The following is a 26,334-nucleotide window of genomic DNA, read 5'->3' as shown; positions in this document are numbered from 1 at the left end:
TGTGGCTTATCTAATAATCTCAAACATGAGGCAAAAAAAAACTAACTAGTAGTCACTAAAATAATTCTTTATATGACATGATTGTGACAATATGGGTAACATCAGCAAGAATTTCCAAATTAGTCATAAAAAGAATAGGTAATATTTGAGCCTTTATAATATATCCAGAATAATGCTTAGTATTTCACAATACAGTATGAATTAATTTATTAGAAAAAAATTGTAATTCATAGTCTATTCCTTCCAAACTCATGCTTTCTCAAGAAAATTTGATCCCTGATTATTTTGTACCTCTTCTAATTTTTTATTATCCCTTTTAATTCCTTTCTTCTCATTAGCTTTTGAATAAGATCAGGCCTTTATGAGTTTAGAAAAGAATTTCCCCAAACAGCGTAAATAAGACCTTCCTTCACGTTATTTTCCCGTTCAACTATCGCTTATCTCATGCTCCTCATTTTTATTATAAAATTTATAGAAATAAGTGCCCACGTGTGTCTCAGTTTTCTAACCTCCCATTCACCTCTCCAACCATGTGGAGATGGGCTGCCAGACCCCCATCAAAGAACAGTTTGCTGCCACTGAGGGGATGGTGCTCTGCAGACAGCCTCCATCTGTCTGTGTGCTCCTTCAGGGTGTGCCACAGTTGCAGCCAACTTGTACAAAGTCATGAACTTCCCATGGTGTCCCCCATGTGGATAGGAAGGGGAGAAAAAGGCCCCACATTTTGGTCTGAAGGAAGATAACTGATAGGCAGCATTTACTCTACAGAACCCCTCTGATTGGCTGAAGATTTTGTCAGGCCTGCCATGCAATTCAACTTCTTTCTCTTCCTTAGTCTTGCTACCTTCATTCAATTCCTTTCACAAGTATGGATATTTAATAAACATCTTATACCACAAATTCTATCACAGCCTCTGATTTCAGAAAGTCTAATTGGGGACACCATTGTGACCAGCTTGTTTTTTAATTTTATTTTTATTTTTAAGGAAAAAAGAGAAAGAAGAATTATTGCTTTGCTAGCAAAGGAGAAACACAGGGGACTCCTGTCCCAAAGGCTGTGATTTCTACTCATTATCAGGAATAGGGGGCTTTTAAAGAGGTGACTCAGAGGCTGCATTTCAGTGTTCTCTGCTGGAGTTGAAATTTGCTTGTTAATTTGGGAGACTGTCATTTCTGAGATCTTCTGGCACCATCCCCAAATTCTGGATTACTTTGTTCCTGTGGCGGGTGTGTACTCAAGAACATATAAATCTGCCTAAAATGGAGAAGAAAGGTAATCCTGTTTTCCCTGAGATTAGGGAGGGGGAGAAATTAGGGAGAAGCAGGAAGAGGGAAGAGAAAGAAACATGCCCATTTTAAAAATAAGTTGCAGTGGCAGAGCAACAATGGCTATTCAAAGCATAAAGTGGACCACTGTTACATTTCCCCTCTGTCCATCTCTATATTCTATTTCTATGGGAAAATGGGTTATGACATCTCCAAGTTGCTTCCTGCTGAAAGAGGGCGAAATTGGGGAAAGTAACCCAAAGCCCTTGTTCTCTATCATGTAGGGCATGGACAGTTAAGGGTATTCAGCATCAGAGTAGTCCAGAGGTCCAAAGTGCCAAATGACATGTGACTGGACAAGGCATACATAGGGTAGGGATCATGCTCATGCTAAGACAACAACAAACAAGACAGCAAAACATTACTTTTTTGTAAAAAATTAACCCAAAAGTACAATAGTGATCCACTTTATGCTTTGAAAATACCCCTTGGTGCTCTGCCACTGCAACTTATTTTTATAATGGACACATTTCTTTCTCTTCCTCTCTCCCAGCTCCTCCCTAAATTCCCTCCACCCTCTCAATCTCAGGGGAAACAGGATTACTTTTCTTCCCCATTTTAGGGAGATTTATCTGTTCTTGAGTACATATCCACCAAAGGAATGAAGTAATACAGATTTTGGGAATCCAGAAGATCTCAGAAATGATTTTCTCTCAAATTAACAAGTGAATTACAACTCCATCAGAGGACACTGGAATGTAGCCTTTGAGTCACCTCTTTAAAAGCCACATTTTCCTTCCGATGGGCAGAATCAATGCCTTTGGGACAGAAGTCCCCTATATTTCTCCTTTGCTAGAAAAGCAATAAATCTTCTTTTTCCTTTTTCTGAAAACCATGTCCTCATTATTGGATTGGCATCAGGGATAAGGACCGAGCTTTCAGCAACAAACACAATTAGTATTTCAGCCAGTCCCTGAAAACCATAAAGACAGTAACTCATAATCAACTAGCTTGGTTTCAATTGCCTCAGTGAATCTTTCTAAGGACACCAGTGACTTGTGTGTTGATAAATCTAATAGAGCTCAGTCATCAGTCTACTATAATTCATATGGCATTTGAAAGAGTAATTAAGAAAAAATTAGTGTCAGTCTGCTGGATTAACATGCTCCTTGTGGAAACATTATTAATTTGTTCTTTTCTTATCAATATATAATAATTGGTGTTATGGTTTAGATATGAGTATCCCCCCAAACTCATGTGTGAGACAGTGCAAGAACATTCAGAGGTAAAATGACTAGGTAAATAAGAACAACAACATTGTCAGTGGACTTTTACTGACAGGATTAACTGGGTAGTAACTGGAGGCAGGTAGAGTGTGTGGCTGGAGGAAGTAGGTCACTGGGAGAGTGCTTTGAGGGCCTATATTTTGTCCCTGGTAAGTGGAGCTCTCTGCTTTTCAGCTGTTATGACCTGAACTGCTTTCCTCTGCCACTCCCTTTTGTCATGATAATTTTTCTGCCTTTATCTTCAGCCCAGAGGTATGGAGTTGGCCAATCATGGAACGAACCTCTGAAACTATGATCCAAAATAATCTTGTTCTAAGTTGTTCTTGTTAGGTATTTTGGTCACAGTGACACAAGCTGACTAAAACAACAGGCTTCAAATAGCATGCAAATTATAAGAATATAAAACAAACAAGACAGAATTCGTATTTTCTGAGAGCTCTGTTTAATGTTTTGTTGGACAGGGAGGATGAGAGAGCAGAAATAGAGCAACTTCCAGGCTTGAGCATGGGTGACTAGATGACAGAGATGTCACTGAAAGAGAATCTATAGGAGGGGTAGTTGAAGGCAGAATGTGGAAGATTTCAGTGTTGAGTGTTATGAGTTACAATTATTTGCAGGATATCACATATAAATGCCTTCAGAGTAATTATAACAGAATCCAAATTGCAGGAAGCTAAAAATTGAATATTACATAAGAATGTGACAAAGGAATAAACATTGGTGGAGGATTCCCACGTCTGGTTTGCATCAAAGTAGTATTTACAACTAATTAAAAATGAATTACAGAACTTGGGCTGTAGCTCAGAGGCAGAGCACTTGCTTAGCATGTGTGAGGCACTGGGTTCAATCCCTAGGACTAAGTAAAATAAAGGCATTCTGTCCATCTACAACTACAAAAAAAAAAAAAAAAAAAAGAATTATAAAGTTCCTTTCCATATTCAGATTCAGTTGAAAAGACACGCATTTCTATAAACTTTATAGCTGTACTGTATTCAATTTGCATTCTCTGGAAATCAGACATCAAGATGGGGTAAAAATGCAAAGATTTTCTTCTGATGGCCAAGGAGGAAATACCTGTGTGAAAAGAAGTTGGGAAAGAGCCAGAGAACACTCAGGAGTCATTAGATGGCATGCAAGTCAGCTCCAGGGAACGCAAGACAGTTGGGAAGATTCTCAAAGTGCTATGCAGGTAAGGGAGGTTTAGCAAGGATTTCAGGGAGTCCTCAAACTAAAGCATGTACATGAGGGAATCTGTGTCATGACTTAGTACTCCTGCCAAATTCAACCACTGGCTGGACCAGCCTATGGGAAGCCTGGTTAGGGCACAAGGTGATAATGGATTTCAGAACACAGCCATTGAGGCCTTTAGTCCATTATATCCCCATTGCTAGAGGTCTTGGAGTCATGTTCTTCAGACTGTCAAATGTATTTCACCATTTTAAGACAATAAGGTAAGAAAAGGAAGCTTGAAATGGGCTGCAGTTGGAGAGGTATTTGGATTTGAGGCAAGGTTTTTTTCCCTCCTACTCCTAGAGAGATTTTAATATATTTGTAAGTCTGGTGGGGAGGGACATAAGAGGGAAAGAGATGATGTGAGAAGGAGAATGGAAAAGAATGAATTATGCAGGAAGAACACCCTAAAGGAAGTAGAAAGAAATAAGATCAAAGGTTCTGGCTTTGAATTTCTGGCATGACATTTTATTTTATGGAATAGCATCCGGATTTGGGTAAAGGCTGAGGGCTATACCTTTTAGGGAGTTGAAGGGAATTGCATTTGGTTATCTCAATTTCTAACACAAAACAGGAGGCAAAGAATCAAGTGCAGTGGTGGAAGATTTGGTCTTGGATAGGTGGTACCCTCTTCTCTGAGGCTGCAGCAGCAATAGTGAGGATGGGTTCAGAGAAAGACTCTTCTGTAGGTATGAGTTCAAGTTAAGGAAGAGAAAGGCTAATGACCTTCATGTTTTTATGAAATAGGAAGCAAGGATTTTCAGCTGAAGTGATTTTTTTTTATTTGTAGCTCTTCTTGCACAACAAAATTATACACACAAACTATAACAGAAGTCATATTTTGTATAATAAAATTAATTCTTAAAATATATTTTTATATTAAGATAATTATTACATAAATCTTTCTAGGTCTATGTATGTCCATTTCTTGATGCAGAAATCATAACTCTGAAATAGTCTCCTAACCTAATTTGGAATTTTAAAAACTGACATTGCACTGAATTTATAGTATTCTCAATCAGAAATAATTACTGAAAATATACTTTCAGTGAATTGTACATATTTCCTATCAAATGTAACAAACAAGAACCACTTTTGACATACAATTTTATTTAGTTCTAAAAGAAATTCATCACAAGGGAACATACTGGCTAGCCGAAAAAAAGTAAACATTAAAATATTTCATAATTGAAGGGAATTTTGGGATGAATAGTTTCTAATCTGAGGACTTCAGGCCCTCATATTCTATAAATTGAATGGTAGAAGTTGATGGCATTTTCAAATTTTTTCCCCACAACTTATAAAATATGAAATTAGCAAATCCCAGTGCTGGCTATTCTATTAATAAGTCATGATGGGATAAGGGATACATTATTTATCCTCTCGGTACCCTCATCTGTAAACCACAGGATTAGATTGTCAATTTTTCTCACCTTTTTTCACTACCAATTATTTCAAGCTTTTACAATTAGCCCTCCTACCCCAGATGTCTTTCAGAAGCCTTTATCCATTTATAAAACTCATTGTTTAAATAATCATTAATGTATTACCTGTGTTTTAGTATTGTAAAAACCTCACTGAAATTTTTTAAAAATTCAATTGTAAACAAACTCAGAGCCTTCGTAGAGGTAAATGGGATTTCTATTAGTTCTATGTGTCCCTTTCTTGGGTGTTGGGTCTTGTACTTTGTGTCATGGCATGTAGTGTTCTTAGCATTTGAAACCCAAATTTGCTTCACATTTGGGGGGCATCTGCTTTGGGAATGAGTATAAATGGATAGGAAGCACCCTAGTCCAACACTAAGGTGCATTAATTTTGTGCTCCTTCTGTTGGCCAACTTTCTAGTAAAGGGCTAAGCATTTTTTTTAAGTTCTGCAGAGGTAATTGAAAAGAAAATTTAAAAAATCTTTAAAAGTTTTTCTAGTAAAGAGGTTCCAGAAAAGGTGGGTGATTTTTAAGGTCCTTCTTTCGATTCTTCAAAACTGTAGGGTAGTCTTTTCCCTATCTACTCTAGCTATAATAGTACTTTAAACAGAGTACAGAATTAAACTGTTAACATATGAATCTGCAAAAATGAAAACTTATTTTAGGCTCTTCTGTAGTTTAATCTTAGATGTACATAATGAATGCATAAAGTTCTTATCAAATAATTAACATATATTTGTAATTAACAAATAGGGACAAACTTTGTATCAAAGTTCTGCTTCTATTATGATTTTTGGAAACATTTAACTGATTAGCAGCATAGGAGCTAACTCTGGCTTTTAAAAAGATACACAATTTGAATCGAGAATATATGATACTATCATAAGTAGAGACACAAACAACAGTTTTCCTTCTTGTGAATTGTTTTAAAAGTTTCTTCCTTACATTCTTTATTCTTCTCTGTTACTTTATGGACAGGACAGTCATTTCTTCAATGATATTCCTTTTTTCCTTCTTTTTTGGGGGGAGGGTAAAGGGAATCATGGATTTTATCTATTGTCTAAAAGAAGTACATTCACAATTGCAGACAAAGCAAAAACGGGATATTTAATAATTCTTACATCTCACTAACATAATCTTTTAAGATACTAATTAAGTAGATTATTTTCTAAATTCAAAACTTTATAAAGATTTCCAGCATTTCATCACAAATGACAATAAGTGGTTTTGTGCATTCGTTTTTCTACAATACCCAATAAAACATGCCAATTAAAATCCAGACTTCATGCTGGCAACTAATGAATATGGCAGAATGAACAGGACCAAGTGCTAGTCATTGTCATAGATGCAACCTGAAAGAAAAAGAACACAAATTTAAGTACAGTTACATAAAGTGTATATTCTTAAGTGTTCTAAGATTAGAAATAAGGGTAATTCATATTTCATAATTCAGGATTAAATAAAAGTAAAATGGGTTAATTTTATGAAAAACTTATTAAACTAAAGGCCATGTATGTAACTTCCACTGTTTAGTATACAATTCCAACTAAATTTTTGGACAGAATTAAACTCACCATCAAAATAAGACCCAAGATTATTTTATCTCAAAAACCAAACATTGGTAAGTATCATATGCTTAAAAGACTAAAAGGCAACCTCATGGCTTCGCTTTAGCTGAGAGGAATTTTTTAAATCACAATTTAGAAATGTATGAAGTTTGTATTTGTACATACTAGTACTATTTGTTATGAAATAAATACATATTCATTGAGTAAAAATGATGTTTATTTGGATAAGAAAATCTTAAGATTTATGGTACAATGAAAAATTCACCAAATATTTGTATAAAACTTCTCTTTTCAAAGAAAATAAATAAGAGTTCCTTTTTTTAAAAAAAAAATTCAGCTCAGTGTGAAAAGAAGACTCATAATGACACCAGAACATTTACCTTTCCTAACATTTTCAAGTAGCTTAAATTCTGATTAGACAGAAAGGTTCTAATTAGTCTAACAAGCCATTTTCAGTATTGTATAGATAATACCGTAATTGTAAATTCATGTTACTGTTCTCTGTGGTGCATGCTATCTGAGACTTACCATCAGCAATATCGTCATAGATCTCACCATCACTGTAAATATAAAAAATAATTTTTATTTTGTAGAAAATTTCTTCCTAACATTAAAGCAATATATAGAAGAAAAGAGCAATAATGTGGTTTTTTTATAATCCAAACTTTTAAAAGTGAGAAGCTGTATGTTATGCATTTGTAAGTAGCAAGAAACTTCATATTCCTCTGTATTTCTTCTTTTTTGGCTTTATTCAATCATGCTTTGCTACAAACAGAATAAAGTGAAACAGTCCTAGGAGCACACAGAATCTGCCCTGTCTGCCCATCTTCAGCCCTTATCATGGTCACACAGCTGTGCTCTAAGAAATGTGGTCGAACTGAGCCAATGGAACAGTCAGGGCACAGTCCTCCACTGGGGGCCTTGATCAAAAATGTAACAAATTTTTATAACCATTAGTAACAGATTCATAATTCTACTTAGATTTCAAACATTGAATAAAATGCAATAATCTTCGACAAAGGAAATAGCTGTATTATTTTTACATTTCTAAGTATAACTTGTAAATATCAATTTTAAAATATATAAATATTAACTATGGAATAAGTAGTCAAGATATGGTTATTATGGGGATTCTTATGTTATATAATTATATAAAAATTATTTATCATTATAGACAGCATCTATAATAGTAACTTTGGCTTCTTTTATACATTTTGGATTTAGCCTGGTCCTGAATCTCTGTGAAATATTTTATTTTATTCAACAAACAGATTGAGTCCTTTCTAAGTAGCAGGAGGCATAAATATGAATGAGACACAGGCTTTGATTTTAAGAAGCTGATAATCTAATGAGAGTGATCTATAAATAATAAAAATAGAAGGCATTATAAATAGGATCACAATCTTGAAATACAGGATACAGTTTCAAGTTTCACAAATGTGAGGTTGCTATGTCACTTAGACCAGACCCATTCCCAGTTCCTGTCCTCTCTCTGTGCTTTATCATAGAAGCAGCAGCAGCCCTTCAAATTGCTGCCAACTACGACAGATGCTATGAGTTCCCTATGTCTTCTGTTTGGATCCTTTCTCTGAGAATGAGGAAGGGTTTGGCTAATAGAAATCTCATACAAATGAAAAGAGAACAGATTTTCCTGTCATTCATTTATGAAGTGTTCATTACGTGGTGAACCAATAATTAGACAGTATACGCTCTACATTCTCTTCCCCCTCTTTTTTCTTTGCACTGTTGGGGATTGACCCCAAGGACTCACATGGAGGGCAAGTGTTATATCTCTGAGCTACATCCCAGCATTTTCTTTTCTTTTATTTTGAGACAGGGTCGGGCTAAGTTTCCCAGGCTGGCATTGAACTTTTGATCCTCTTGCCTCAGGCTGCCTAGTAGCTGGGATTACAGGCATCTATACTGTCTCTTAATCATCCTGTAATAATCACTGATGAACATGTCCTCCTTGTCATACATTATTTCCATAAAAATTTATCTTTTATAATAAAAGCTATAGAAAATTCCCCCAAGCCCACCACTGTTATTAAAGTTGTAATGGGAAAAAAGATATTATGAATTTTTTGTTTTGACTGTTAGTTTTCTGATAGCTGCCTTACATTGATTTGTCTCTTATAATTGGTGTCAGATTGTATATGGATAAATAGTTTGTGAATCCTCCTTGATTTTTTATTATGCTGAATTCCATAAATATTTGTATTGGTAAAGACCTAATCTAATAATGGAGTTCATTTCTTGCACTGTGTTTCTTAGAGTGGAATCTTAAAACAGTTTGGAGGACTCCAATGGCACACCAGTACCAAACTGTGGCAGACCGTGACAACATCTAATTCATAAAGATAGAAGAATCATTGACTATTCTCTTCTTTCTAGTATGCTTCCAATAAAGGCAACATAACAGTTTACTATGCCTGGTGTGAGTGTAGAAAAATTCTCAGTCAGAAGCTGAACTATAAACTGCTAACAGGAGATAATCGTATTTATGATATAGATACTATTTGGTCCCTAGTTAATTAAATTCAACCACTATATTAATCAGTAAGTAAAATGCAAAGTATTAATATAAGAGTGGTTTTGATCTGCCTTTTCTATTTTCTAAGTAGAAAGCCCAGTGAGTATATGAAACTATGAACTGTTTAATCATTAATGAGAGGGGCTTTCTGCTTATTTAAAAGTGGCACTTTATAAAAACCTTATTACAGATACCACCATATTAATATTAGTATAATATATTGTTTTAAATTTATTTATGATAGCCTAGTAGGTTATATTATTTAAATTATAGTAGAAATCTTTTTTAAAGAAGATAACAAGATTCTTTTTAAAAATGTGATAGAAAAAAAATGGCCTTACTTATCTACCAGATGACTCCGAAGGACATAACCATCTATGAAGAAAAGAGAAAATAAATTTTATTTACAGGTACAGGTTTGAAGAATCTTTAATATCCATTTTAAGAAATTGTCATACAAGCAAATGGTTATCATAATATATTGAATAATTTTATGTCTCTGAATATGACCAATTTTTCTTATTCATGTCTACTTTTCTTCCTTTCCTCTTTTTTCTCTCTTCTATAGATCTCTTTTCTCCTCCATTTATATTTTTTTCCTCCATTTCCCTTTTAAATTAAAAAAATTCCTCTAAGATATGACAAATCAAAGTAAATGTTTCCATCAAATTTATTTCTTCAAGGTGTTACTCCCATGTTTTAGGAAGAATTTAGTAAGCATAGATTACAGAAATCATGTATATACAAATTTTGAAAATTTTATCAGAACTAAGACTTAGATTTCAAAGCTTATAATAATGAGCAGAGTCAGAACTGTGTTCAACTCCCTTTTTCAGATGGCTCTTTGGGTGGACTGGGGGAGGCCCTTAATGGTAGTAAAATAGCTCTCATACTCATGGAGATCCCTCAAAAAACTAGGAATGGAACTACCACATGACCCAGCTATCCCACTTCTTGGTACAAAAGAACAAAAATCAGCATACTATAGTGATATAGCCTCATAAATGTTTAGTGTTGCAGGTCACAATAGCCAAGTTATGGAACCAGCCCAGATGTCTGTCAACAGAGGAATGGATAAAGAGAATGTGGTAGATATACACATGGAGTTTTACTCAGCCATAAAGAAGAATGAAATTACAGCATTTGCTGGTAAAGGGATGGAATGGAGAAAATTATGCTAAGTGAAATAAACCAGGCTCAGAAAGTCGAGAGTCAAATGTTTTCTCTCATATGCAGAAGCTAGACCAAAATAAGGGGGGATAGCACAAAACAGAATAGATATCAGTGGAGCAGAGGAAGGGGATTGAGGAGGAGTGGGGAGAGACAGGAAGAGAGGAATGGTGAAATTAAATCAATCAAACTATGCTATATACATATATGTCACAAGGAATTTTATCTTTGTATTTATAGTTTTTTAATAAAATTAAAAAAATTTAAATTTAAAACTTTGTCACTAATTTAAAAAAATTATAAATAAATAGGAGGAAGACCAGTAGAGTAGAGGAAGAGGAAAAGAGGAAGGGAGGAAGAAAGGAAAATGGGAATACTAGGGACTGAAGTAGGGCAAATTATATTCCATGCTTGACTGATTATGTTGAAATGAACCCCAATATTATATATAACTATGATGAACTAATAAAAATAAATAAATAAAAATATAAATAAAATAGCTTTCATACTTGGTATGAAAGAGCTGCTTGTTCTGCTTTTGCCATTTGAGAATGCTAGTATTTTACTTCTTTGGAACTAAAGTGTTATTATAAGAATACATTTCAGGAATTTCAGTGATACCCTAAATTAAATAAACCATATTTAACTTAATTAACTTATTTATTTTGGTAACCAGGTTTGAACCCAGGGTGCTTAATTACTAAGCCACATCCTCAGTCCCTTAAATTTTTTATTTTTTCTATTTTGAGACAGGGCCTCTCTAAATTGGTGAGGCTCACCTTTAACTTTTGATCCTCCTGCCTTACTCTCCAGAGTTGCTGGGATTACAGGTGTGCACCACTATGCCTGGCTAAACCATATTTTATGCAAGAAAACTAAGGTTTTGTTTTCTTTTTGTTTGAGATGATGAGACTGTATATTTGCCCTTTATTTTGCAAAATCTTCCTAAGGAAAAGATTGGAATATCTATCCTGAGAATATCTGCTGACATCTAATTAATTTGGAATTGTTCTCTTTATGTTAGTGCATGAAATTTATTGTATCCCTGAAGTTATTTCTTTAAGTATTCCAGGGTAAAAAACTCCACCAAAATATTTTTTCAAAAAGTTCACTAATTTCTAATGAAAATTGTTTTTAAGCATAACATTTGGAAAAAAAAGAAATCAAAGTTATCTGTCCAATTTTGTAGCGTGGAAGTAACATAGCATGCATCAAAGTGATAATATGATAAAGTAATATTTTTCTCAAAGTATGAAAAATTAGACCTGTTTTACTTTCTGTCTTATTGCAACTAAAGCAAAAGCAACAAAAATTACTAATATAAGAATACTTACAATTAATTTCTATGGTCTCTGGCCAACTTTTGGTATTATGTTTATATTAGCATATTAATTTATTTTTAAATTAAGAAATATATCATAATTTAACACTTTTTGAAAGTGGATAAGCTTATGTCTAGAAAATCAGATTGTCTCTCAAAAGAAAATAATGCGAGCAAGTAACACAAACTTGTAGAACAAATTAGATCGCAGGGTTTTTTTGTTTGTTATTGTTGTTGTTGTTGTTTTTTTCTTTTCTTTTTTGAGATGGGGGTCTCACTATGTTGCCTAAGCAGTCCTTGAACTTCTGGGCTCAAGTGGTACTCCGCCTCAGATTCCCTAGTAGCTACCTGTGTCTACCACCTGGCCCTGTATAAATAATAATTTTTTTCATGGTTCCAATAACTGAAATAGTTTTTATCTGTATCTCTATTGGAAGTTAAAATAGAATTTGAATAGTACTTTACAGATAATAATAATCATAGACTTTTTTCCATCAGTTAAATTTTTTTTTTTTTAAATTTTGGATTTTTCTCTTAAAACAAATTGGAGGGCTGGGGTTGTGGATCAGCAGTAGAAACCTCACCTAGCACATGCAAGGTGCTGGGTTTGACCCTCAGCACCACATAAAAATAAATAAAATAAAGGCATGTGTCCAATAACAACTAAAAAAATATTTTTAAAAAGCAGAAAATATTGCTAATATTATAAAAAATTGGAAAATAAATAATACAATAGTAAATGTTCCCATGATATATTCATGTTTTTATTAATAATTTTAAAAATAATGATGTATGTGAATCCAAGCTTTTACCACTGAAGTCAATCTATTTTGAGATGTTAGGATTCCACAAAATCTCTAAAAGGCAGAAAATTAGACAAATATATAGGAAATTATAAGCATTCCCAGAGATTGGAATTGTTCTAGCATCAAATATATTTCAGGTTTTTACTAAACCACTAGAAGAGCTAAGAAAGGTGGTGCATGCTTATAATCCCAGCTATTCAGGTGGTGGAGGCAGCAGGATCACAATTTTGAGACTACAATTTAGTGAAACGATAACTCAACATAAAAACTTTAAAGAAGCTGGAATGTAGCTCAGTGGTACAGCATTTGCCTAGCCAAGGCAAAGCCCTGTGTTCAATCCCCAGTACTACAAAAAACAAAACCAAGAACAAATCAGAAAACAAAGCACTCAACAACAAGAAGACTAAACCTGTACAAGATTATGAGAATAAAGTTCAAAGCAGAAAAAAATGTAATCACCATTTTTAGACATTAATTTTTTCCTATACCTTTAGGAAAACTCAATATGCTAAAATTTTGCAGGTCTGGATAAAATATTGCCTTTTAAAACATTAGTAATTAATGATATGCAGTCCAATTACTTCAACTTCAAGAAAAATTGTAAACATTAAGAAATAATTATAAAAACATATATTCACTTAGGTTCTGAAACCACCAATATATTTTCTCCTATATCTTCCCTGCTGAAAGTTCTATGAAACAATTTCTCTTTCATTGATAATTCCATTGTTGTCTTTGTTTTGTGTGTGTGTGTGTGTGTGTGAGAGAGAGAGAGAGAGAGAGAGAGAGAGAGAGAGAGAATAAGCACAGGCATCAATGATTGTGGATATTATTTAGTAAAAATATAGCATGGAAATGGAGTGTAGGATGGTACAATGCTGCTGTATTTTAGTTCCCTGACGATGTAATAATTTAGGTCTCACTAGCTGTAAAAACACCTATATTATACAGCATCTTATAGGATTAATGGCTTTTAATATAGCATAAGTTTTTCTATTACCTTTTAAGAATCTCTGCTAAAACTTCATTCTATTAAAAGCATTGTCTGTGACAATGTCAAAATAAGTGATTTTCATGAATTTTTATGTAATCTCTCTATTATAGTTCCTAGAAATGATTTTTTTTTCCCAGTAGGAGAGTGTTCTCTTTAGCTCACATAAGATGTTTGCATTGATCACAGGGAATGTTAGTAGAAAAATACAGAAAACAAATTTCGTCATGGTTCTATCCCATGTGGAATGGCTGCTGTGCTGTGAGTGCTGATATACCAGGGATATACCACATCAAGTGCAATTATTATTCAGAAACCTCACATTCATGAAACGGAACATAATGGCTTGAAATGAATGTTTGGGTAGAGCTAGTTAGGAAAGAAACACCCATCCCCCACCATGTGCCAGTTAATTTCCACCCCAAATGTTTGCTTGCTCTGGTGCAGATATCTCTCAGGATCGGTGACTCACCTCTTAGAAGGATACTGTGAATAGAAAATTACCAAGGAAATAGAAAATGGTCTTGGGAAAAATAGAAATGATCTTTATTCTAATATTTTCACTTTCTTACTTAATAAACATGACAATGCATTACTTCCTCATTATTTCATTTGCTGTATGTTCAGAAATAAAATTAAATTTACTCAATTTGGCCTTAGGCTGTTTAAAAACAATAAAATCATTTTAACAGATTTACCCAGACAAGTGAAACAATGTCCAACTTCAAGGGAAAATGCCCATGATAGGAAGGAAAAAAAGGGGGAAAAAAAACCCCAAAACAAAAAAATGTGATGTATAATGTCAAAATGAAATTCTATTGATTTTATAAGAATACTCTCCCTTTCTTTTCTATCTCTATTTTTAGTTTCTGGGGCTTATATTAGACTGGCTTTTTAAAAAAATTATTTTGTTTATTTATTTTGAGACATTTTTTTGCCATCTTTTCCAGGTTGGCTTGAATCTTGGGCTCAAGTGGTCCTTCTGCCTCAGCCTACAGAGTAGCTGGTTCTGAGAATGTCAGAGTAACTTTTTTTTTTTTTATGATTTTAAAAATTTTCCTCAGTGAGCATGTGTTGTCTTAAAATGGAAAAAAACGATTTACTTAAATGATAGGTTGGTAGGATTTGTGAAGGTCTTAAGCACCTTTAAAATCTCTCTTTATTTGAAATGAAGAACATTGTGGCCACAGGTAACTCAGTTCCTGTCTCATTTCATACTTTCTGTAGATAATTTTTCTCTAGTGACAGGAGGTGGGAAAACTTAGAGCTTATGAGACATTGAGTTCTAGAATAAGCACATGCATTAGATAGAAATTTTAAACATTTGGGAATGTGCCAGAAATATATATATATATATATATATATATATATATATATATATATATATATTTAAGATCCCAACACCTACACAGTTCACACTTCTTCAAGTCAGTGGGTGAAACTTGATCAAATGTAATAATGTCTATAAAAGTGTCTCGTTTTCCATTTTAAATGGTAAAGGATTGTTGTTCATACTTTAATCTGTGATTTCTATTGCTACTAACCTTAGGTTGCTTTCTTTGTTTCAATGCACTACAGAAGAATGAAGGGTTAGGAAAATTGTCCCCATGGTGCTGGATTGCTACTTATCAGAAGATGTGAAGAACAAGGAACAGAAAGATGTGGAGGCTCCTCAGTGAACTTCAATGAACTAACCATGCTACTAAGGCTAAGACAGAGAATTCCTGTCTGTTAACCAGTTAAACTATTCAGCAGATTTCTTCTTGTGAGTGTTCACATGCCAGACTTTCATCTGGTTACCCAATTCCCCAATTGTTACATTCAATCTAGCATGTTCCACTCAAGGTGAAGGGCGCTGCGCCAAGGGTTAGCAAGCAATGTCAAGAATATGCCTTTGAAGCTACTCTTAGATTCAGAGTCTTAGACTGGTGAAACAATAATGACAATTACAGTAGCAAAAGTAGTCTGAGGGTGGAGTTGGGAGATATTAATTGTGATGGGGAGATATTAAATGTGTCTGGGAGTAGGGTGGGAGGTGCTTCTAATTTTAGATGACAACCGAGTTATTTTTAATAGACAATTATGGGCATTCCAGATCAAATAAAATTTCATAGTGGGATGAACCAGCATAATTTATTCAGGGAATGACAAGAATGTAGTGGATATTTGTGGAGTGTCAATTATAGATAGGAAATAGCATTCAGGGTGAGGCTAGATCATAAAGGGTTTTATATGCTAGTCTGAAGTTTGTGTTTTGAAAAATAATATTTGGTTAGCAATGTGGTAAGAAGATTGAGTAAGGGTAAAGATGAACATATCATTTGAAAGGCTATTGCAATTATGTAGGTGAGGGATGGTTAAATCTATACACCAATCATTCTAAGTCCTGTAGAAGTGTGTGAAGAATGGATTAAAAATAAACAAAATTGGCTGAGAATGAAACTCATTGGGAGAGTGCTTGCCTCCTATGCATGAGGCCCTGGGTTTCATCCCCAATACTGCAAAAAAGAATAAAAGAAATTGAATAAAATTAAGAATGATCAAGGATCCAGTCCAAGGAAGGAATTAACAGAAGGTTTATGAAAATTAGGGGAAAGCAGGGAGTTTGAAAAAATAAAAATGAAATCAAGCAGATGCGATAATTAAATTTTGGAATAACACTTCATCTGAAAGGTAGTAGTAACTACTTCTGTCACTCCTTCTTCACCCTCAACTACTGGCACTTTGAGTAGCTGTTGTCCAAATTTCAACTGACAGGACATTGTACTGGAAACAATTTTTTACCAAGGACTTTTTTTTTCTGGCTTCTAGAACTCTTTGTTAGATTGCTCAACACCCCAAATGACTCCCTACCTGGCAGGAATAAGCTTCAACTGACTGGTACATACATACCCCAATTTGTTTCCCACTGGGTGAGATACACTGATGCTCAGAGATCCCTAGCAGCATTAAGTTCTCATTATCCAAGTGATAATTTTTCTGATTACAAGGTTTAGTGGCTGCCTTCCTTTCCCGGCTTCACTTTTGCCTACTAGTGTTTCCCAGAGTCACCACAGAAACCGGGAAGTCAAAGGAAGACAAAATTCAGCTCAAAGAAATTATTTACATAAAAAAACAACAGGTGGTGCACACCTGTAATCTCAGTGGCTCAGGAGGCTGAGGCAGGAGGATCTCAAATTCAAAGCCAGCCTCAGCAAAAAGTGAGGCGCTAAGCAACTGAAGGAGACCCTGTCTCTAAATGAAAATACAAAATGGGGCTGGGGATGTGGCTCATTGATCAAGTGAGCTCAGTACCTCCTAAAAAACAAACAAAAAAACAAGTGTACATGTGCCAGATGATAGATGCTCCCACCCCAAATACCTAAGAAGTAGTTATTCAATGAGCTTAGAAATTGCACATTGGTACTCTATCAAGAAAAGATATTTTGATATCTTTTTTTTTTTTTTGATATCCTTTTTTATTTTGAGACAAAGTTTCACTAAGTTGCTGAGGGCCTTGCTAAGCAGTGAACCTGGCCTGGAACTTGCAATCCTCCTGCCTCAGCCTCTTGAGTTTCACTCAGTTTTAAAAGATGGTAAATTGTGAGAGGACAAGAACCCCTTCAGTATTCATAACAGTACTTAGACTATTGATGTTCAAATAGGAAATGATAGTAAACCATAAAATTGTCTTTGAATGGCTCATTCTTACAGTCCACTGGTTCCTAGGAAAACAGGAGTCTTTTCTCTGCATTTCTATTACTGATACTGTATTTATTCCTACAGAGTTCTCTTCATATGTCTGCTGATGAAGTCAACTATATCCTTTTAACTCAGTGTAGACCATCATCATTAATCATCTGCTTCTTAAAATGCAGAATGCTAGACCTCACTTCAAACCTACTGAATTAGAATCTACATTTTCAACAAATCCAAATAGTGGGAATATATTTTTCAGCTGGACAAGCATGGCTTCAGATGGGATGTGTTGTACAGGACAGGAGTTTTTAGAATGTCACGGCAAGAATTTCTTTCACCGTACCAAAGGCAAGATGTGTCAAGCTTGTGCCATGGAAAGAGTTCCACATGACATATACCAGGACAATTCTATTGTGAAAAATGTGAGATAATTTGGAAAGTAGAAAAAAATATATATCTTTTAGACTCATCATCCTAACTGACCACTATTAACATATTGATATGATTTCTTTTAGTTTAGTTTCTTTGTATTTGTGTGATTTTTAAAACATGATTATAAATCCTAACTCACATTAAGTGGGCTTCTTATTTATCATATTATGTCATGAGATATTCATCCCATCATTATTATCAAAATCATCATTTTAAATATTCAATTTGGTATATTCTATATAACAATTATTTTGAAATTTTGAATTTTTAAATATTTTTATTACATCTTACTGCATATAGGTATATTGTCCCCTGCATTTAAGGCTATTTCTTAGGGTTGATTCCCACAAATGTCAGTCTGAATAGATATTTTGGTCTCCAGTGGCTTTGTTTCCACATTGTCTCCAGTGAACTTCAAATCTAAAGATTACAGGTTCTTGCCCTTTATCTTTTGTACCCATATTCCATATTTCCTTTGAAAAGTTAACCACATTTCCTCCATGGTAACTTTTATCCTCTTCCAACACACTTGAGTCACTGTTTTGTTCTTGAGATCCATTTCTGTTCCTGTCCCTGAGTCACTTTCCCCTTATTAAAATTAAACCAGGAGTCCATGTTTCCATGCAGACAGACTGAGCTAACATGGGGCAGCCATGCTGGTTATCCAATTTCAAATATAGAAAATGTACTTTTGAATTACTTCTCCATGGATTTAAAATAAGCTTCCATCAACAATCTTGACAAAAATATTTCCATATATCAATTTAGTAGTGACAAAATCAAAGAGGACAGGGACTGTCTTCTATTTGGAACAGTATACTGCATTAAGTGCATCCAAATAGGAAATGAAAACAAGTGAATTTGCAAGATAGAAAAACTATAAATTCTAGATGTGAAATATGCTATAAAATTTCAAAACTGGGTCAGAGCAAGAGCCAACTCATTCCATTAGCACAGTGGGTCTCACTTTAATGTACACATGAACAAGCAAGGGAAGAAATCATGATCCCAGATTCCATCGGATTCCCAGAGCTTATGATTTGGCAAGTCAAGGGTCCAGGCAACTGCCGTTTTAATATACACACTAGGTTTTTCTGATGCATGGTCCCTAGGCATATTTAGAGAAGTACTAATTTGGCATCAGGATACATATAGATATAGATATAGATAGATAGATATCGGTATAGATATAGATACGCTAAGAGGTAAATGAAAAGATTGAAATAAAATACATTTATTTTAGGACAGGAAACTCTCCAATTTCTTGATATTTTCTACAAATGACAAACGCATAGAGCAAAACAAGTTAGTAAATATTGGGTGATCATTAATGCTTGTTTGGCTGCTAAATTCTGGAATGCTATATATGTACAGCATAAGCAACGACTTACATTTTCCTTCTTCATTCCTGCAGAGAACTTTTGTATCGTCTGTGTTTTGTATAACGTCAAGAGATTCGCCAGGTTTTATCTGCAGATCTCTGGTCCCCCATTTTTTAGAGGTTAAGGAGGGTGAAACTTTAGTCGAATATAAAACTCTAATTTCACCATCATACTGGAAAATAAACACATTTGAGTTATTGGTTGATGTGTACTATTATAGTAATTTATTTACTGACAATTTTATTAAGAAAGTATTTACTGAATAGTTCAGTGTTTTCAAAAGACAATATAAAGAACATTAACGATAACTTTGCTGGGGGAAGTCACTCATAACCTCATCAATTTCTTATAAGAAGTATTTTTAGATAACCTTTTTATCAAGGTTCAAAGGACAAAGAAATTTAACATATATAAGCACATTTACTGTTCTCATAGGACAACTTGCTTCATTTATTATAGGAATAAATTTAAATTCAAAATTAATTTTGCAGAAAATAAAGGAGTAATGATAGATAACTATAATACTGAAACCACACTATTTTTTTAAATATTAAAAAATGTTTTATTATTAGCATTATTATAGCCTAAAAGTTCCTTTAGAAAATCATTCCTGTCTGTTGATATTGAGTATCTCTGTCCTAGTTTCACAAATAATTCTACATTTTCTTTCTATGCCACACTATTTAAGTGTGTATTTTGGTGTTTAAAATTACTGAATTTTTTTCACTAGTACTTTGAATTTTGTATACTATTAAAAATGACATACTTTAAATTTTTTTCTGAGGTCTTTTTCTTCTTTTCCCTGCTTTTTTAGCTTCTTCAGGTCTTTTTCTTCTGTCTTGGGTTTTCCAATATTGATTCCTTGACTGGGGTGACAACAGACATAAAACAACATTTTGATTAAAGAATATAAAAATAATAGACTACAATAGAGATTTAATTCATGACATTAAAATCTTGTTCAACACTGCTTTTAATTAGTCATTTCTTGGAAACTCAGTACCATCTCTTACAATCTAAGGATGACATTTCATAATGTAGAAGGGTTTCTTCCAGAGAACACAGATCACAAGGCAGAATGGAAGTGAGAGGTTCTCTATTATATGAAACCATAGAAAACACTGAGTAATGCCTGAGACATGGTTGCATAGTGGTTTCATGTGACTCGATCTGTATTTGAATCCCCTATATTTGATTTTATTTTTTGAATTGGTTCTTCTTAATTACACATGACAGTAGAATACATTTTGATAAAATTATACAAGCATGAAATATATCTTATTCTAATTAGGACCTTATTATTGTGGTTGAGCTTACTGGTGGTATTTACTTATGTATTTTCATAAAAAATTATGTTAGATTTATTTTACTGTCTTTTCTATTCCTATTCCCCCACCCTTCCTTTTGTTCTCCTTTGTCTAATCTTCTAAACTTCTATTCTTCCCCTACCCAACTCTTTATTGTGGTTTAGCTTCCCCATATTCTCAAAAATATTTGACTTTTGTTTTTTTGGGACTGGCTTATTTCACTTAGCATGATAGTCTCCAGATCCATCCATTTACTGGCGAATGTCATAAAGTCTTTTTATAGCTGAGTAATATTCCATTGTGTATATATACCACATTTTCTTTATCCATTCATCTGTTGAAGAGTACCTAGCTTGGCTCCATGGCTTAGCTATTGTTAATTGAGCTGCTATAGACATTGATGTGGCTGCGTCACTGTAGTATGCTGATTTTAAATCCTTTGGATATATGCTGAGGAATGGGATAACTGGGCTGAATGGTGGTCCCATTTCTAGTTTTTTTCAGGAATCTATGTACTTCTTTCCAGAGGTGTTACATCACTTTGCAGTCCTACCAACAATTTATTCGTGTTCCCTTTCACCCACATCCTCATCAACATTTGTTGTTACTTATATTCTTGATAGTTGCACAAACACAGTTACCCCATAGTAGACAGAGGTGCCCCAAGCACACATTATAGAAAAGATAGCCTCTTCAACAAATGGTGTTGGGAAAACTAGAAATTTATATGTAGAATGAAAGTTAACCTCTATCTCTCATTCTGAACAAAGATCAACTCTAAGTGGATCAAAGACCTAGGAATTAGAACAGGAATTCTGCATATCCTAGAAGAAAATATAGGTCCAACATCAACATATTGGCTCAGAAACTGACTTTCTTATCAGGACTCCTAAAATACAAGAAATAAAATTAAAAATCAATAAATGGGATGGCATCAAACTAAAAATCTTCTTCACAGCAAAGAAAACAATAAAGAGCACAAAGAAAGAACCTAAAGAATGGGAGAAAAATCTTTGCTACCTGCACTTCAGATAAGGCATTAATTTCCAGGATACACAAAAAATGCTCAACACCAAAAATACAAATAATCCCCAATTAATAAATGGGCAAAGGAACTGAACAGACCCCTCTCAAAAGAAGAAGTGTGAGGGCTGGAGCTGTAGCTCAGTGGTAGAGTGCCTGCCTTGCACATGTGAGGCACTAGGTTCGATCCTCAGCACCACATAAAAATAAATAAATAGATATTGTGTTCATCTGCAACTGAAAAAAAAATTTAAAAAGAAGAAATATGAATGGTAAACAAATATATATAAAAAATGTTCAACATCTCTAGCAATTAGAGAAGTGCAAATTTAATTCCCTGTATTTTAAAATCCTTCCTAGGTAATTAATTGACTTGGCTAATTTCACAGAAACAGCTTAAAAAAAGATGCTTTTTAAAAAACTCATTTTTATGGTTTATAAAGTTTATCTGTATGTTTATATTTTTGTATACACTCAAAATGGAGAAAGAGGGATATATAGCACAGGATATTGTTCAGTGGTAGAATGCTTGCCTAGTATTCATGAGGCCCCTGGTTTGTTATCCAGTATCACAAACAATAAATAAAAGGAAAAACAAAACAAAACAAAATGGCGCCCAAGTGGGAGGCAGGAAATGTTGGTTAATAAAAAATGCTTAGGTAAAATGAAGACTTTGTATACTATATTAAATAAGATGGCTAATATTCTGTCTTTAACTTAACCACTTTATTAAATTATCTATTTGAATGTGTGTTTGTATAAAAGAAAGACACATTCTAAGTGTTTTGATCAATTGATGGATTTGATATTAAAAATAAAAAGAACTCTAAGGCCTGAGCATTGATAGTCACTATAGCTCATTCATACCAACTGGACTAAAGCCAATTACCACGATAGAGGTGAATAAGCCTAAGACAGTGCTCTTCCAGACCAGCCACACACAGGATGATCTGGGAAGCTTTAAAAACATAATAATGCCCTTGCCCAGTTCCTAGAAATTCTAATTTAATTTATATTTGTTTAAATTAATCTTAAATTCTAATTTAATTAACCTGAATGGGGTCTATATACTAACACACATATTTTAAAAGCTCCCCAAGTGATACTAACTTGTAAATCTAGGTTGAAATCTATTTGCTGGGTAAATATGGATGATAGGGAAAGGGCTAAAATGTTACACGTATTAGTGACTAGTGAAATGGTTTAAATACTGATATTAATTTTTATTTAGATGATCTAAGATAAAGATTATTGGTAAGTGATTTATTTAAAATGTTTGATTCTAAATTTTTGATGCTTAGTATTTAGTTTATTCACTGTGAAAGAAGAAGCACATACCCTTTCTCTGGTTCTGCATCTGTCCTGTATGTGCACTGCCTCTTGGGAGACTAGGCACTGGTGGAGCCGCTGGTCCAGATTAGAATCTACCTGAATGCAAAAATGCCCCACAAGCTAACTTTGAAAATAATTTATTTAAAATTAGACTAATATGTTTAAAAAATATAAAATTGTTTTAAATTCTGAAAATAAGCAAAGGGTAGGAAAACAGTCCGTATCAGATAATGTTTAATCAGCTGGAGTTTGTTTTGCTCTAAGAAAAGTACCAGTATGTGATTCTGGGTTCCTGGAGAGCTGGTTTTTGGAATGTGGTGGCACTTCTGTAGTAATGCACAACAGAAAAATGCATTAAAATCTATCACACATAGAAAGAACTTCCCCATGGTGAGGAATATTAAAAGTTGAATGTGTTACTGAAAGTTAGGTTTTCCTTTCATGGAGAACTGAAAGAAGGAGAATGATTTTTGTTTCATCTTGTTTGTTTTGCCTCTGGAACTTGATCTTCACATATGAATGACAGTATATTTTGCCTTCAGATTCTTTGATGTTGATGCTGCTCTAGTTCAGTAAAATTAGTTCAACAATGCTCATTTAAAAAAAAGACTTAAGAGATTTTTCATGTATTCTTAAGGACAGCTCAGAAAATAGTACTTCTTGGACCCATTTATGTCACTTCTGTTCTTTGATTAACCAAGTATACCAAATATATATATATATATATATATATATTTGGTTGTGGATGAACCTTTATTTTTATTAATTTATTTATTTGTAGGTGGTGCTGAGAATGGAACCCAGGGCCTCACACATGCTAGACAAGTGCTCTACCACTGAGCCACAACCCCAGCGCCACCAACTTTTTATTTGTCTTTCTTTTAGTATAACAGGGCATTCTTGTTTTTTATACACAGTATTATCAGATCATCTCACATATTTGGTTGAAAATCTGGAAGTATCCTACCATGTAATGTTCTATCCCAAAATAATTTTCAAAAGGTACTCCTTTTGTATTAACTGATTTTAACAGATTTTCAAACAATTTTGGAGGGGCAGGGTACTGGGAATTGAACTCAGGGGCATTTGACCACTGAGCCACATCCCCAGCCCTATTTTATTTTGAGACAGGGTCTCACTGAGTTGCTTAGCACCTTACTTTTGCTGAGGCTGGCTTTGAACTCGTGATCTCAGGAGAGATGAATTATTGAAATGGTTTATGATAAGAATCTCAAATATATTTCCCAGTGAATGAATGAGCACATGACTGCAGACATCAGTGAGTTACCAAGTCAGTGAGGTTAATCAGGAGACAATTAGCAGAACTGCAGAATCAGGGTATGGGGAAGGAAAAGGGGGGCAGAAGGTAACTGGGGAGAAGGAGGATGGGGACAATTGGCTCATAGACCTGGCAGAGAGTTAGAGCTGAGAGCAGAAGGGAACACAACTTTAGCAAGAGCTGAACCACGAGATGGCACACAGTAGACACACATCCCATCAGGATTTTATTCCAGTTGAATTTTCTAGAACAATCTCATTCTCAATCCTTCATTATAAGGAAAGCATTTTATTACCTCACTTCTGCTGGTGGAGCAGGGAAATCTGAAGCATCCACATCATCATATACTTCTTCTCCCACGTCTAACAAAAGACAGAAGATCAAAGACTAAAACACTATTCACTTAAATTTTGATAGGAGTATTCATTGATGTCTTTAATATAAAGATTGCTTCAAGAAAAAAAGCCAGAAGATTTCCTGGAGTCTGAGTACTTTTCTCTTACAAGCATTGTTTGCTACTCAAAATGGGGGAGGTTCTTATCTTCTAAGTTGTGTGTATTAAATTTTCCTCAAAAAAAGAATAAATAAAGAAAAAACAATGATCATGATTCTATGATTATAGCTACCATTATCTGAAAAAAAAAAAAACTCATGGTGCAGTGACTGTAATTATCTAAATATCCAGTAGTGGAATGAATGACAGGAGTAACAAACTGCTGAGAAAGAAATCATCATTATTGGCCACCAGCAATAGGAAATGGAAATTGAAATCCATATTCTGCAGGGTTTAGAGCACTTCAATAATATGTATCATTCTATTTATGCATCTATGTCTATGCTTGTCTGTCCTCTAAATACTTCCGTTCTACTTGCTGATCTAGATTTATTTGTTCAAGGTAAATTTAAAACTTTGAAAGAACTGTCTCAGCAGATCAAAAGATAAACTTGACTAAAACTTCACAAAGAAAAAATGGTTTAAATTTTCCAAATATAATATAAATTATGTATAAAAATTCAAAGAAATTAGATTCAAAAAGGCCTCAGTGGCATATAAACTGGCATGCTTTTATATGCAAGAATCCTATATATCAAGTGTGGACTGAAATGGGGCAGAGAGACATGGAGGACATTGATGTTCATCTCTTCTACTTATCCCCAACTTCACAGTGTTTTCTGGAAGAAGCGCTGAGCTTTGTCATTTTCTCATTTTATTGTTGAGCAGCCGTGGCCACCCAAGGTGAAGTTGCTTGCGTAAGGTCACATAATTTATTATATTCAAAGTCAGGACTTTAATGCAGATACTGTAACTACATCCAATGTTTCCCACTACCCCATGTGCAAGAAATAAAGATATAAAATATATAATTAGTTTTTGTTACTTACCCAATTGCTTAGGAGGAGAAGGGAAACTGGAAAGAAAATGAGAACACAAATATAATCAGTATAATATGAACCTAGAAAAAATCATTTCTTTATATGAAAGAAGTGTGAACAGGCAATAGCCCAGAGGTTAAAAAAGGTTAATTAATCTGTTGACCATCATTCCTTTCTTATCCTCCATTGTTCCAGAGTTCTAGTATCTGTGCATCAATTTGGAATTTAGCAAGACTTTGTTTTGCACCCCAGTGTTGGCCAAAAAAAGTAAAAAATCAAGACAGTCAATTGACATAAAATATATAAATGCCCACAGTCATTGAACAACATTTTCAAATTTTTCTTAGGTTAGTACATATTATTGCATCAGAATAAATTAAATGGACTTCATATTTTGGAGTCATTTGTGACATACATATCACTGGTCCAAAACTGTTGAATAGAATTAACGAAGAAAAATGCAGAGTAAAAAATCAACAAAGGTCATGGGAATATGACCATATTTCCCCAAATGCATATAATATTCCCTCAAAGCAGGAGAATAGTGAATAAGAGAGGAACATCCACTCAAACTAAAGAGTGAGAGCTTATTAATAGAAGTGATCTGAAATCAGAATTAGGTGGTGTTTAGTTGCAACAGAAAAACAGCTTTGCTTTTATTTCTTCCTGAACTGTGGATTCTAAATACACAGAAACACAAACACAAACACACAAATCTTTGAAAGAATAGTGCATAGGATAGAAATGACTTATGAGATTGTGAGGTATCATTAATTAAAATAATCCAAAATCAGAATTGGGTGGAATGGAAGCAGAAAAAAATCGGTTATTTTATTTCTAAGTAAAAATTACATATGAGTAATGCTGTTCAAAGATTTATTCTAATGTTTTCTTAAAATTTCAAGTGCACTGTTTATTGACTGAGGTCTTT

The 26,334-nt window shown here is 34.0% G+C and overlaps 1 protein-coding gene across 6 annotated transcripts in view; it reads right to left on the bottom strand.

Annotated features, from left to right (window-relative positions):
• Nucleotides 1-4,539: 4,539 nt before the first annotated feature.
• Fyb1 (FYN binding protein 1) overlaps nt 4,540-26,334 on the bottom strand; it is a 155,043-nt gene continuing 133,248 nt past the window's right edge. For all 6 annotated transcript variants that reach the window (XM_015496344.2, XM_048802869.1, XM_048802868.1 and 3 more), the window contains 7 exons: nt 25,413-25,438; nt 24,325-24,391; nt 19,855-19,954; nt 19,098-19,260; nt 9,650-9,683; nt 7,304-7,335; nt 4,540-6,559 (listed from right to left, as the gene is read on the bottom strand). In XM_015496344.2, the coding sequence (XP_015351830.1) occupies nt 6,537-6,559; nt 7,304-7,335; nt 9,650-9,683; nt 19,098-19,260; nt 19,855-19,954; nt 24,325-24,391; nt 25,413-25,438 (445 nt within the window). In that variant the 3' untranslated portion in view covers nt 4,540-6,536. The remainder of the gene's footprint in view (nt 6,560-7,303; nt 7,336-9,649; nt 9,684-19,097; nt 19,261-19,854; nt 19,955-24,324; nt 24,392-25,412; nt 25,439-26,334) is intronic.

Source organism: Marmota marmota, unplaced genomic scaffold (assembly GCF_001458135.2).
Source record: "Marmota marmota marmota unplaced genomic scaffold, marMar, whole genome shotgun sequence".
NCBI lineage: Eukaryota > Metazoa > Chordata > Mammalia > Rodentia > Sciuridae > Marmota > Marmota marmota.
This window is presented reverse-complemented; position numbering and strand designations above follow the sequence as displayed.